Genomic DNA, 14,271 nt, shown 5'->3' on the forward strand with positions numbered 1-14,271 from the left:
GCACAGTACACTCCTAAGGGCCAAAGGGGAGGTCGGCCGATGTCGAACCCTTTGCGCCATCGTGACACAAGGGCTCCACCCTTTTCTTTAGCTTGGCGTTGGGTGTAAAATTCTCTCTTGACTTATCAGATATCGGGGGCATTCGTCATACTAACTCATATATTAGGAAAAAGTCAATTTGGAGATGCATAACATAACGTACTGAATCGCATATTCTGCAAACTGCTACTATCCAACGACAACCTACCATGGCTCACGAGAAATCGCCCGGATCACCATCGTCTGGAACGGATGGTACTTTGCTGTACGACCACGACCATAATCAACAGTCTCTTACTTCCGACTCGACCTCGAAGTCGGACTCGCCGTCTGAGAATGAGAAGAATGTCGGAGATAGGGACGAGGGTGCTCCCGTCGAGGCTGGTGTGAGCAAGGTGGAAGCCTTCAACAGAGTCTTGTACCAGTCAGGTCAGTCAGCTCACTGATTCACCACTTTGCACTACCCGTTATGCTGATAGGGTCATTCGTTTCGTCGACTAGGTCGAACGGGCAAAATCTTGCTCTGGTCTTTGGCAATCTCTATCGGTCTTACAATGTTCGTCTACGCTTTCGACCAAGGTATCACCACTACCATCTTCGCACCATGGGCTACATCCAGTTTCGGTCAGCACGCAAATCTCGCCGCCGTCAGCACAGCGAGTCAAATCATCCGAGCCGTTAGTAAACCGTTCATTGGGAAAATGGCAGATATAACTTCTCGTCCTACGACATACGTGATCGTTCTTGTCTTTTACGTCGTAGGATTCGTCGTCGCTGCTTCAGCTCAGACTTTCCCGGCTTATACGATTGGAATGTGTTTCACTGCTGCGGGGAAGAGTGGATTGGATCTGCTGAGTGATATCATCGTCGGTGAGTTGAAGCACACTCACCTCAGCCTGTACCTGCATCTGCTTTCCATTACTCCCCGCCATCAAAAGTCTCGTTTTGCCCTCTGGCACCGGCTGACCTTGAGCTCCGATAGGTGATTTGACCGTATTGGAATGGAGGGGTTTCTTCGGCTCTCTCTTGTCACTACCTTTCATTGTCACGGTACCCATCAATGGTTTCATCACCTCCGGACTCGAAGACAACTGGCGATGGGGCATGGGAATGTTTGCCATTATGGTCCCAGTCCTTCTCACTCCAGCTATCATCACCTTGTACGCCATGCAATTCAGAGGCAAGAAGCTTGGTATGGTGAGTGTCCAGATCCAATTCAAAATACGGAAAATATCGTCTAGTGTGCTCATACGTATGTTGTCGTGATAGACCACTATTGCAGGCTCGAAACAACAGAGGACTGGACAGATCGACTCAGACGGTCTCTCTCGACAAGGATGGCTTCGAGCACTGTACAACGGTATCATCGAGATTGATCTTCTTGGTCTCATCTTACTCGCCTTTGCTTTCGCCATGATCTTGATGCCCTTCACACTCCGAAAGGGTGCCAAGGGAGGGTGGAACAACCCTTCGATCATCGCTATGCTCGTTGTTGGTTTTGTCATCTTTGGCTTGTTCGTCCTCTACGAGATGTACCTCGCCCCGAAACCTTTGATGACAAAGAGGATCTTGTTCAACCGAGCTTTCCTCGCCGCTGTCACGGTCAACATCTTCAGTCAGATGGGTTCATCAGTCCGAAACACCTACTTCTTCTCTTATATCAACGTCATCACCCCTTGGTCGACCTATGTACAGACCATCTTCATCGGCATTACCACCATCGGACTTTGTCTTGTCAGTCCTGTTGTCGGTCTCCTTCAGCGTCGAACACATCGTTACAAGTCCTTGATGGTCTTCGGTAACGCGACCAAACTTATCGCCTACGGTTTGCTCATCGAGGCAGGAACCAACCGTATGACACGAGATACTGCCAGGCTTACCGCCTCGCAACTGATCTTCTGTCTTGGCTCTTTCAGGTAAGTCAGCCTCGGATTGAAGACCCGGCCCAATGAATCATCTTTGCTGACTGCTGTGCTTTCGTATAGTGTTGTCGGGGCTAGGGTCGGTTCGCAAGCATCGGTACCTCATGAAGACATGGCTTCGATCATCTCCCTCTTATCACTCTGGTCGACTCTCGGTTCTTCAGTCGGTGGTGCGATCGCAGCTGCCATCTGGACAGACATGATGCCTGACCAATTACGACGAGAGATCCCATCGGCCTCAGCTGCTACGATCAAGAAGCTCTACGGGTCCATCTCCGTCATCACGGCATACGACTTCCACGACCCTATTCGTCAAGGTGCTATTAGAGCTTATTCCAACACTAGTGGTCATCTTGCCATCTGTGCTCTGTGCTTGAGCACGATCCCGCTCATCGCTACCTTCTTCATGCCCGATTTCTATCTCGGCAAACAACAGAACGCGGTCACGAGCAAAGGACTCGACGGGACTGTCGTAGAGGCTCCTACGTATCAGCCGACAGAGGCTCAAGGGGAGAAGAGGTGGCATCAAAAGTTGAGGGACTACTACAAGAAGGACCTTTAGGCTGGCAGCATTCACGGAGTAGATCAGCTTTCATCATCATAACTTCGATTTCAGGGAGAAAGTAATGCATAGCTGCTTGATACTCTGATGTTTAGTACAAAATTGGATCGCACAGGTCGTGAGAGTCAAAAGTATATTTCACCAATACCACTGTGGGCGCGGCGGCGTTGTCGAATGCAGAACGCAGTCATCCGCCACATCTGTTATCACCACCTTGGATCATGATTGAACTGCATCGTGCACATCGTATACGTATAGTGAATACCTGGTGATCCAGCTTATATCGTATCAGGAGCGAAAGCACGCATGACATCGGTATCTAAGCTGCATGACATGGATTTAGACGAGAGATGTGTCGTGCAGTCATGGTAAGAAGATCACTCGTTTGCCACGTGATCTCTCAATCCGTCGTCTGCCGCCAGCTGCATCAACAACATTAACCTCGTTCCTTTCGCGTTTCCATCCACTCTCTTTCCCGTACATGAGTCGTCTCTTATCTCTGATACAACATCGTCGCGCGACATTCGAACGTAACAACCAGAGCTAATGCAAACGAGATGACGGATCAAGTGAGTTCTTATTCCTAAGACTCGGGCACATTCCGAAGGGAGTTCGTTGACATCCACCTTGGCGCAGTACATCCAACGACTCACTCCTCAAATTCGTCATATCCTAGAGACGAGCGACTTATCCACTGTGTGAGCTTGATGACTCCCACCAATACACATGACGCGATGGGCGTGACTGATTTTTTGTTCCTTGTCGTGCCATGTCGTAGCTCGGCCAAAGCTGTTCGGAAACAGCTAGTAGCCAAAGGTGAAGATGAGAGTGCTATCAAAGCTTCACGATCGAAGATTGACGAAGTAGTGAGTTACCACTCAATTTGAACTCACCCTTTGCCATACAGCTATGAGGTATATCAGATTAGCTGATCCTAGTATTTGCGGACGAATACAGATCAGCGAGATATACGATTCTCTTACCGCTCCCGCGCCAGTATCGCCCGCATCGTCCGACGATGTTCCGCTCACTACACAACCGAAGTTAGAACCACCGCAATCTTCTCAACCCGAACCTCTACGAGCTGCGAAACGAGAACGGAAACCATCAGTATCCATCTCCGCTTCCGCCGCTTCGGAGGATGAACAAGAAGAGACGGACGAACAGATGGCTAGACGATTACAAAGTCAATTTGATGGAGAAGGGTCAAGTTCGAGAGGCGCCAGACCGACAAGAGCGGGTGCGAATGGGAAAGTCGTGAAGAAGAGGAAGAAGGTGGTGAAGAAGAGTAAGGCGAATGTGGGTAGTGATGGAGAAGGAGAAGGGGAGGTCAAGAAGAAGCGAAGAGGCGGGGAAGCGGGCAATACGGCGTTCAACAAGGAGTTAATACTAAGGTGAGTGTAGTAGAGACTCTCGCAGTCGTCATGACTTCCTCGCTCTCTATTCTCTCATGGCTCATCCCACGGATGTTCCTCTGTGCCACAACGAATACCGCGCCATTTTCTCGTCCTCTTCTTGTCTATGATGTTGAAAGACCCAAGCTGACCCGCTCTCTGCTCCCCCAGCGATGCACTGTCCGACCTCGTTGGCACCCAACGCCTATCCCGACCTCAAGTCGTCAAACACATCTGGGACTATGTGAAAGAGCGAAGTCTACAAGATCAAACGGATAAACGATATATCCTATGCGACGACAAACTGTTCAAAGTGTTCCATACGGAGAGATTACATATGTTCACGTGAGTGTGGTGTAATACACACATGCACGGTTGTATCGTTTTGCTGATTCTACAAAATATTGGTGCAGGATGAACAAGATTCTGGTGGATCATGTGCGGAATCCGGAGGATGTCATTTTCAAGGAGGAGAGGGAGGAAAAGCCGGTCGACCTGTGAAGGAGTGGACGATGTGACCGGACGGTCCAAAGAGCGGAGGTGTCATGGAACTGGGTGGATTGGATGGTGTCTAGGTTTGGGTTTATCTTTTGGTTGACAAGTATATAGTGTAGACAGGTGGGTAAACGTCACCGATTCAGTCCCGAAATACAAGTGTAATAAATCGATATGTAGGATATGCATAATGCGATGTCAAATCTATCCACGATGCGGTCTCCAATCCACCGTTTACTTCTTCTTTCCACCTTTCTTAGCAGCCTTGACTGGATTCCTCTGTTTCTCACTGATTTTCTCCTCCTGCGCACCTTCTGACATCCAATCGAGATCATTCTCTTCGAATGCACCTTCCTTCGTCTCCCCACCCTGTTCGTTCGCACCAGCACCGGCATTGGCTGCAGGAGCAGGGGTACCGTCCAAACCGAGACCTTCGAACCTCTTTCTAAATCTACCAACACGACCTTCTTCACCTTCGCCCAAACCTCTTCGTTCAGAAGCAGGTGCCCAGAGAGGGTTATTCAATACGTCTCTTGTCAATTTCTTGGTGGAAGGTGTTGGGGCGGTCGTGTAGGCGGTGAAAGATGATCCGTCGGAAAGGACGACTCGCATTGGGTATTTTGGGGGGACAGGCGGAGGGATAGAAGGTTGAGGTTGGAGATGAGTTCGGGAGAGCCATAAGGAAGAGGGGGAGGCGGTGGATGTTTTGGTTCGGATTTGTTGGGATGTTGGTCGGATGAGAGATGAGGAAGGGGATGTGGAGATCGAACGTAAGAGAGATTGCGACATCTTGCAGGCAGGTGTGAGATTTATGCGAATTCGATATCGATGAAGGTGATGTCCTCGAGGGTGGACAATCGATGATCAACAAAGTGATGAGAAACGAAAAAGTTTGTTTGACGATTGAACGGAAGTCGTCAATATGATCGTGCGATGAATGACGTCGTGGTGTAGGAGAATCTTTCGTGAGGCTGAGAATGCAGATACCTATGTAGAAGACGAGTGCGAGCAAGTTGACAGACGTTGAAATATCCAGCTTGAGGATGAAAGGAGGAGAAAGTCGAAATCGTCCGGGAATTCAACCGTGGGAAAGTAGTTTGGGCTCAGAACTCAACATTTGTTTACAAGAATTGGAACGATAATTTCAGGAGATCGGTCGTAAACCTCCTCAAGTTTATTGTCTGAACAATCGGAATCACAACATACTCACATTCAAAGACGAAGACGGAGGGTGCAATCGGGCTATACAATACACGCCGAGATACGACCAACATGGCCAAATCCCGATTCGAGTATGTCAGGAACTATGAGTTGCCTGATCCTCTTATGCCAAACACTTTCATCGTCGTGAGAATAGATGGAAGAGGGTTTCACAAGTACGTCATTATCCATGCTTCACAAGCTTATCATCTCTCGTCCTTTTACGTCTCCCTCGATACATGCAGAACGGACTGACTCGCTATGCTTTGTTCGAAATAGCTGACCCTTGCCTCGCTACGTAGATTCTCCGACACACACTCATTCGAAAAGCCTAATGACCGGCGCGCGCTCGACCTGATGGACATGGCTGCGAAGAGCGTTATGGGGGAATATAAGGACGTGATCATGGCCTTTGGGGAGAGTGACGAGTATAGGTATGTGCGCGTGGCATCAGCCCGATCCCTTCCATGTCAAACAGCGTCGACGAGTCCAGTCTACTTTGAGATATAAAACACAAGTCGATGCGTCCCGAGCTGGACTAACGTCGGCTATTCTACTAGCTTTCTGATCAAACGCTCTTCAAAGCTATACAATCGTCGTCGAAGCAAGATCAACTCTTCCATTGTATCCCTCTTCACCTCATCCTACGTCTTCTACTGGCCCCATTTCTTTCCAAATATGCCACTTCAATATCCGCCATGTTTTGATTCGAGAGTTGTGCTGTATCCAGGAGTGACAGAATTGAGGGATTATTTCAGCTGGAGACAGGCTGATAGTGAGTAGATCAGAGCTTGCTTCTCGTCGCGCCTCTTTCATCGCACCATCGAAGAGGAGAACCGCTTTTGACGCAGCAGCCACATGCTGATTACCCTATACTCTTTCCGACGTAGCGCACATCAACAACTTGTACAATACAACTTTCTGGGCCTTGGTTCACGGCGGTCAATCGACAGCAGAAGCGAACAAGACATTACAAGGGACCGATTCGAAAGATAAGAACGAGATTCTGTTCTCGCAATATGGTATCAACTATAATAACATACCGGAAATATACCGAAAAGGAAGTATATGCGTTCGAGAACCGCCATCTACACACGCATCGACATCGAAACTACCGATACGAGCGACAATCGACGATATTCCAACCTCTGCTTCGTCGTCCACTTCGTCGAGGATACCTACTCCCAATCAGCAGTCGGAGTCAATCTCAATCAATACGAATAAATCGGATGAGGGGACCGAAATCCAATCGTCAGTCGCAGCAACGGAAGTGACTGACGGTCCGAGTCGCCCACATCGCACGGAGAAGAAGCCGAAAAAGATCAAGCCGTACGAAGGGACAGAAGGAGAGGTTGTTGTGATCCACGAGGATATAATAGGGAATAAATTCTGGGAAGCCAGACCTTGGCTGCTGCTATAATGAGAGGAGCAGAACCGAGAAGAGCATCACACGTCCAGATCTACAATCGCATCGGGCCACATGTATCATATCACAAGGTAGACACTGCCATCAAGCACAGCATAGTACGACTGCAAAGGAAAACCCACGCCTATTCCTTAATGATTGATGGTTAGGCGCGTTATGGTTTGATCGATCACTTTTGAAACCGGTGGTGCGGAGATTGATCCCGATAGCCGAAGCACTGTCCCGAAGCGCGTTTCGAGTCACTCGGTCAAATGATGCATGCTTCACGACATCATTACATTCATTACCTCACGATCAATCTCATCATAATTGTTAAACCCGTCTGATCTGTCCGGCCATTCGTTGATACCTTCCTTTAATCAATAGCTGCGTACCCCTCGCTTTCGGTCTCGCTTATCCGGCGCATCACGCTGTACTCGAGCACACGGCCATTCGCTCCCCATCTCGCATCCCATCACATACGTACTTAAAATAGGTTTAACCGATTTATCGCCCCAACCTCAATTATCTGTTATCTATCTATCTATATAAAGTATCATTTGAGAACGGACAGGTTTCACCTTACCACACAACCCATTCGCCATCATGTCCTCATCAAGTCCCCAAGCCGCACTTCCAACACCCACAAAAGCAGCGCCCGTCGGAGTTCCTACCCCTGCAAAGGTCGTACAAGCGCCCTTGAACCTTTGGGAGAGTTTCATGTGTGGTGGTCTAGCAGGATGTGGAGCTGTGACAATCTGTAAGTGAAGCGCTAAGCTACAGTCAAGAAAAGAAGGAACTTGCGGGTCTTGCGTGGTCTTTGCCGGTGTTCCAGTTTAGCTGAGCTGTCAAGCTGAGTTGATGTGTTCTTGCGCCTGCCGCAGCAAATATCCCCGAAACGATGAAAACACGATTACAGCTACAGGGTGAACTGCAACGACACAATCCCTCAGCCCCGAAAGTGTACAATAATGTCTTTGACGTGTTTCGAAAGACGTGGAAACATGAGGGTATAAGAGGTTTGCAAAGGGGTTTAGGACCTGCCGTGAGTTTTGTCTGGGCAGCGTGGTTTGGCTCATATTCGCGAGCTGACTTTCGATTTGGAATGTGCATAGTATGGATATCAGGTCAGTTGTCCGACTAATCTCCTACCAAAGTGATATCGATGGTCTTGAAGCTGATAATCCATATCTATCCGGTGACAGATCCTCCTCAACGGTTCAAGATTAGGATTCTACGAGCCTATTCGAAAAACATTGAACAAGACAATAGGGCGTGATCCGAATGAAGGATTAGCTGCTACTGCCTTGACAGCTGGTGCGCTTACAGGATGTATAGGAGGTATGTTCGGTTTTGCTGCTGTACCTAATCAGCCCCTTCTACCTGGCTCAGTCCACAAGAAGCTAATATTCACCCTTGCTTTGTACTCTTGTAGCCGGTTTGGGATCACCCTTATTCCTCGTCAAAGCCCGTATCCAAGCTTATTCTCCCGCACTACCCGTCGGCGCACAACATTACTACAAAAACTCGTTTGACGCCCTTCGGACCATCTTGAGATCGGACGGTGTGTTGGGTTTGTGGAGGGGTGTGAATACTGCTTTCTTGAGAACGGCTATGGTGAGTTGTTTATTCCCTGCCTCAACCATGTCCCGTCTCCTCTCCAAATGCGATCAATTCATCGTCGCGAACGAATAACATGGCGGCATGAGACCAAGAGACGGGTCGCTGATGTGTGTTGTCACACGTTGATGCAGGGCTCATCGGTTCAATTACCTTCATACAATATGGGTAAATACTACCTCACCGAAAAGGCAGGTATGAGAGCCGATAGTTTCTGGACATTCTTGCTCGCTTCGTCCTTATCGGGTGTTTGCGTTTGTTTGGCCATGCAGTGAGTGGACGACTCGACACAGAAGGGAAGTTGTGATAGACGCTGACCGTGGTTCTGCTTTACGTTCATAGACCGGCGGATACTGTAAGTTGATAAGTGAAGGATACTGCGAAAACACGAAGCTGACCAGTTTTGCTTCTTCTACACGTAGGCTTTAACAAGAATGTACAATCGTGAGTGTGATGAACTCCGACCTGGCTGCTTTGTCTATTACGGCCATCCCCATTACCCAGGCTATACACTTCAGCCACACCCTCAGCTTCGTGATCACTCAATCGGTCATGAGATCTAGTACTGACAATCCCACCTTCACTACAGAAAACACCATCAAAGACCCTATAACCGGCCGAGTCCGAGGCGCGCTCTACACCAGTCCCATCGATTGTCTTTGGAAGACCTTCAAAGCTGAAGGGATAGCAGGTTGGTACAAGGGTACGACTGCCCATTTCTTGCGTATCACACCGCATACGATCTGTACGCTCGTTTTCAACGAAGTGAGTTCGGTTCTTGACTCTCCATCTCATATGACTGGCCCGCTCTTGTCGATAAGGCATAAGGCAGGATGTTCTGAGTTCATGCTGACATCCTGTTTTTGCCTCACAGTTGATCATGGCCGAGTACAAGAAACTTCGTGGATAAGCTCGGAACGATTGGACGATATGCTGGGATCACACAATTTCAATGTCAGGACAAAGAGGGACACACATATATGCATATTATCAGGGTACGGACATGCATTGGCACTTGTAAATAATGATCACACATAGCATAATGCACATCGCATCTTCTGAACATGACACATCCACACTCTGCCTCTTACTACCCGGTCTCCCTTCCACATACTGCCTCCGCACTCATCTCATCATCACAGCTCCGAAGTGAACGTTGCTCCCGCTCGTATGCGAGGCGCATGCGTTGCAAGCGGTCATGCAAGCACAATGACGATATTGATGATCGACACTCAACGGCTATTGATCCAAATTATCGTATCAAGTGATCGATTTTGCCGATCGTCCACCGTCCACCGTCCACCTTCCCTTCGTGTAGTTCCACTAAAACTCGGTCATCCCCGCTTGACTCGGTGCGATACTTTGCACGTCATCTTCTCCACCTTTATATCCATAAGCGTACATTGAAGCGCTTGCAGCTTCACTCCCTATTGACATTCTCCTGCCATTCGCTCTCATCCCACCATCGGTACCGATATTACCATTGGCCAACCTATCGAATTGGGAATAACCAATTCCGCCAATCCCAGCATTAGGATGTCCACTATTACGTGGCAAACCAAGCGATGAAGCTCCGACCATGCCACCGTCTGTCGGTTGTTGTGAAACGACCGAAGACGCGTAGCCGGTATATGATTTCCCTTTGTTTCCGGGGAAAAGAGGGAATGCAGAGCTGGAGGTCAATGCTTGACTGACAACCGATTGAGCGTCGGGAGGTACGAATGACATGGCGTTGTGAGTTCGGTAGTAAGCTGGATCGAATCGACCAGCCGCGGGACCAGGTACATTGCCAGAGACTGAGCAAGCAAATGTCAGCGAAGGTTTGAAATATACGAACTCAGCAGGCCACTCACGCTTGTCGAGATACTCGCTTGCGGGGGCCTCACGCCGCTTGAATGGGTCCATCGCAGCAGCTAAGGACTTCTTGGGTCGACTGAATTGGATCATACTGGGTTGCAAGTTGCTGAGTGGACCTTCGACAAAACAAGACTTCTCCTTGAAATGAGTTAAAAGGTAGAGCCAGAGAGGATGCTAACACACCCGCATCTGATCAGCGCTTGATCCACAAGCCTTCTTGAATATCTGCTCACCTTGCTGAGAACCTTAGGGTTACCCAAGATGACCACACCGTACTTGGCTCTGGTCAACGCGACGTTCAATCGTCTCGGGTCGTTTAGGAAACCAATCCCCTGGTGTTCGTTACTCCTCACACAACTCAGGATGATGTAATCCTTCTCTCGACCTTGGAAAGCATCAACACTCGCCACTTCCACCTCCTTGTACAGCTCCTTCTTCAACGATCCGTGCAGTTGCATGTACGAAGAGACGTATGACCTTTGTCCCTCGTACGGCGTGATGACACCGATCTGACTGGGCAGAACACCGGATCGGAAGAATTTCGTAACCATCTTTTCCACATTGGACGCTTCTGTTCGATTGAGGAACGATGTTCCACTCGACGAGATCTCCTCGGTACCCAAGTTCTGGTGGAAGAACATCGGAGTATCACTGACCGGCCACGGGAAGTCGACATTCTTTCGTAATCGCTCAGGAGCAGTAACACCGTTCTGGAGTGTTCCCTCGTAGAACATGTTGGAGGGGAACTCGGACAGACATGGGTGCATTCGATATTGCACTTGAAGTCGGATGGGTCGGTTACCGAGGATGACAAGTCTCTCGAACAAAGATTGCGAAAGACCGGCTCGCGCCGCTTTCTTATTCATAATGACAGGACCAAGCTGTTGATGATCACCGACAAGCACAGCCTGCTTGCAGCCCATGACCAAGGGGATCATACATTCTACATGATCAAAACCGTCAGCTACAATCGTAGGATAGTAATGACTGAACTCACCGGGTTCCGCAGATTGCGTAGCCTCATCGATCAGAACCGTTCTGAACTTGAACTTGGTCAACCTCGGGTCTCCGGCACCAACACAAGTCGTGCAAATGACATCGGCGGCGTTCAAGATATCCTTCTCACACGCGCGGACCAAACTCTTGTATTTCCTTTCATCACTCTGACTCAACTCGCCCTGATCGTTTCTGAGCTGAATGAGCTTCTGCAACTCAGGATGGGTATCGGCGTTTGCGACTTGGTTGTGCAGGGAGAGGAAAGCGACATTCGAGTCAAGAGCTTCACGCGATTTCGCAGCCAGTCGAACGACCTTGAGACCAGATTGGTGGATCTTCTCACAAAGGTGATCGACAGCGACGTTGGAAGGCGCACAGACGAGAACTTGACCAGGGTTCATCTTCGCAAGGTGGTAGACAATTGAGGCGGACGTGACGGTTTTACCGGTACCAGGCGGACCTTGAATCAAACTGAGCGGTTTTTGCAGGACTGCTTTGACCGCTGCCATTTGAGAATGGTTGAGTTCGGGAAGGTTCGGCGCGGAGAAACGTTTCGGCATCTGGGTTCGAAGAACCTGAGGTTCAAGCTCGTGTCCGAGGAGCTTGTGATACTAAATGCCGCTCATTAGTCTCATAAGATCTCCCGACGTCACGCAGATCAACACCTACTATGTAACCGCTGACACTCTTCTCGTCAATGGCGAAAGTCTTCATAGCCGCCTGCATTCTGTCGAAGCTCGTAGCCTTCCAGACGAAGTCGACTGAAAATCCGTGTGTGCAATCGGCAGGGACGCCATCGTTTCGTCGCAACTCGAGACAAATCTCGTCGGAAACGTCTATTCAATAGATCAGCCGAGCTCACAGTGGTGGACTAGCTGCTATACTCACTGTTGGGAATCTTGATAACACTTCCAATGCCCTCCCAATCTCCACCGCCTCCCCAGCCATTCTTCGCAAATGCCTGCATTCCCTTAACTCCTCCCATACTGCTACTCGATCCGACGAACTTCAATCTCAGCTCATCGCCGACGGCTAATCTGACTTCCCCACTCTCCAATTTTGGCATGCAGAACCATGCCAGTCGTTTTTGATTCAGACCCATATCCCATCGTATTGTGATGTCGTTCTCAGTCTGTGACTCTTTCATTCGCTTGTCATAGTCTGCCTCGATTTTGACGAGAGGACCGAAGATATTTTGGTATTGATACGCATCCTCATATCTAACGCACGCATCAGCTATTATCATAATCGGGCAAGAGGGAAACAGCTGCTCACCTGAGTAAGATAGGTTGCATCTCCTCTTCACCTGACTGCGCTTCCGCATCTTCCAATTTCGCATCCGGATTTTCCCTCCACAACTCTTCCAGCTTCGCAATCTGCGCGAGAGAGATCTGTCTCGCTCTGAGCTGTTCGGCCTCGGAGGGGACTTTGACCAGCCATGAGAGGAAAGATCGATCATCGATGATGGCGGACCATTGAGATGTGTCCCAGTTGATATCACGGGAGTTGGTGAGGGCCGCGCAGGGTTGACTGGTGTATCTCACTGTCAGCCCCAACACATGATCGCAAACAATGACACGAAAATGGACTCACCGACAAAGGAGGACGACAACGGTATCGCTCTTAGCGGGAATGAAACCCAACATGAACACATTCTTACTTCCACAATTATAGCCTTTAATCAACGTCAGCTCACTCACTCACTCCATGAGTTAATGGTGACGCATGACTCACACTCCGGAATAGTCTCTCCCAGCGCACTCTCCCTGTGCAACACCACCTCCTTGTGTTTCGCCTTGACCAGATGATTCACAATATGTGATGCAGAGGTGTTTCCTCGCGAATTGCAGAACCACTTGTTACAATGCAGGCACTATTACATTGACGGGCATCAGCTTCGATCCGTGTCATGAGTCAGGGGAGGGAGTGCTGACTCACCTTCACAACACATTGAGGGTTATGTATACCACAATAACTATCACCGACATCAGCACCGAACCTATTGAGTTCGCGCCGTGCACAGATCAGTGTACTCACCTGCAAGCATGTTCCACCCCGACACCTAACATCGCTCTCTCCCTCTCTTCGTATTCCTCATCACCATATCCACCCCCCATTCTCGGATCATGTTCGTGGGGATGACCGTGCCCGTGACCATGGCCGTGACCATGGGATATTGACATGTCGCCAATCTGACTGGCTAGATCATCGCCGTTGATCGTGGAAGGTGCGTGAGTGTTAGGTATGGCAGAGTAGACTGAGGTGGTATCGTCTAGATCGGCACCATACTGTACGTGGGGACATAAAAGGCGAAAGTATGAAGTGCGAGAATAGTTCAGCCGTCAGTTAGATCGTCCTTGAGATATAGGTGGCAACAAGACGAGAATGAACAATCACTTACCTGAGAAGCACCTTCAAAGTTTGAGAATTCCATTTTGCGTATTCGTTATATCTCTATCCAGTCCAGTCCGGTACAGACAGAGCAAGGGTATTACAAAGATAAGTATCAGAAAGCCAAGGATTGCAAGACAACGAAGGGGAGCGAGAAGAAAGGATATCAAGTTGAGGATCGATGACTTTGCATTGACACTTTTGTTTCCCTCCACTCGAGGCGACCACGCGGTACGTACGCAGTAGAACCCAGAGTCTAATGACGCTTCATTCAATGTGATGGATTCATTCACTTGCTGCACTGCATCAAACGCTGTCTCGTTCTTCTCCCTTCCGAAGCTTGTCTATCATGTACAGATGCATATCTATAGATACGATCTACTGTCCGTT

General features: G+C 49.1%; 6 protein-coding genes across 6 annotated transcripts; 4 read left to right on the plus strand and 2 right to left on the minus strand.

Moving 5' to 3' along the window:
- Positions 1 to 248: 248 nt before the first annotated feature.
- On the plus strand, positions 249 to 2,523 carry CI109_105254 (uncharacterized protein; the record flags this gene model as incomplete). Its single annotated transcript, XM_032003277.1, has 5 exons — positions 249 to 468; positions 541 to 909; positions 1,022 to 1,236; positions 1,309 to 1,955; positions 2,025 to 2,523. The coding sequence occupies 5 exons, from the start codon at positions 249 to 251 to the stop codon at positions 2,521 to 2,523; spliced, it is 1,950 nt and encodes a 649-aa protein (XP_031862599.1).
- A 557-nt stretch (positions 2,524 to 3,080) lies between these two features.
- CI109_105255 (uncharacterized protein) lies at positions 3,081 to 4,418 on the plus strand (the record flags this gene model as incomplete). Its single annotated transcript, XM_032003278.1, has 6 exons — positions 3,081 to 3,092; positions 3,160 to 3,221; positions 3,302 to 3,389; positions 3,481 to 3,917; positions 4,089 to 4,262; positions 4,331 to 4,418. The coding sequence occupies 6 exons, from the start codon at positions 3,081 to 3,083 to the stop codon at positions 4,416 to 4,418; spliced, it is 861 nt and encodes a 286-aa protein (XP_031862600.1).
- A 228-nt stretch (positions 4,419 to 4,646) lies between these two features.
- CI109_105256 (mitochondrial 54S ribosomal protein bL31m) lies at positions 4,647 to 5,201 on the minus strand (the record flags this gene model as incomplete). Its single annotated transcript, XM_032003279.1, has 1 exon — positions 4,647 to 5,201. One exon carries the CDS (start codon positions 5,199 to 5,201, stop codon positions 4,647 to 4,649), a length of 555 nt encoding a protein of 184 aa, XP_031862601.1.
- Positions 5,202 to 5,684: 483 nt separating this feature from the next.
- CI109_105257 (uncharacterized protein) lies at positions 5,685 to 7,032 on the plus strand (the record flags this gene model as incomplete). Its single annotated transcript, XM_032003280.1, has 4 exons — positions 5,685 to 5,788; positions 5,915 to 6,046; positions 6,173 to 6,387; positions 6,503 to 7,032. 4 exons carry the CDS (start codon positions 5,685 to 5,687, stop codon positions 7,030 to 7,032), a joined length of 981 nt encoding a protein of 326 aa, XP_031862602.1.
- A 591-nt stretch (positions 7,033 to 7,623) lies between these two features.
- CI109_105258 (uncharacterized protein) lies at positions 7,624 to 9,547 on the plus strand (the record flags this gene model as incomplete). The annotated part of the gene is made up of 10 exons (XM_032003281.1): positions 7,624 to 7,777; positions 7,902 to 8,062; positions 8,133 to 8,144; positions 8,223 to 8,358; positions 8,453 to 8,634; positions 8,772 to 8,908; positions 8,980 to 8,992; positions 9,060 to 9,081; positions 9,227 to 9,402; positions 9,512 to 9,547. The coding sequence occupies 10 exons, from the start codon at positions 7,624 to 7,626 to the stop codon at positions 9,545 to 9,547; spliced, it is 1,029 nt and encodes a 342-aa protein (XP_031862603.1).
- A 413-nt stretch (positions 9,548 to 9,960) lies between these two features.
- On the minus strand, positions 9,961 to 13,924 carry CI109_105259 (uncharacterized protein; the record flags this gene model as incomplete). Its single annotated transcript, XM_065967623.1, has 13 exons — positions 9,961 to 10,433; positions 10,491 to 10,668; positions 10,728 to 11,437; positions 11,492 to 12,101; positions 12,160 to 12,326; positions 12,379 to 12,426; positions 12,478 to 12,710; positions 12,766 to 13,020; positions 13,084 to 13,165; positions 13,225 to 13,363; positions 13,429 to 13,465; positions 13,528 to 13,778; positions 13,892 to 13,924. 13 exons carry the CDS (start codon positions 13,922 to 13,924, stop codon positions 9,961 to 9,963), a joined length of 3,216 nt encoding a protein of 1,071 aa, XP_065823695.1.
- Positions 13,925 to 14,271: the final 347 nt, after the last annotated feature.

The sequence above is a fragment of the Kwoniella shandongensis genome, chromosome 9 (genome assembly GCF_008629635.2).
Source record: "Kwoniella shandongensis chromosome 9, complete sequence".
Lineage (NCBI taxonomy): Eukaryota > Fungi > Basidiomycota > Tremellomycetes > Tremellales > Cryptococcaceae > Kwoniella > Kwoniella shandongensis.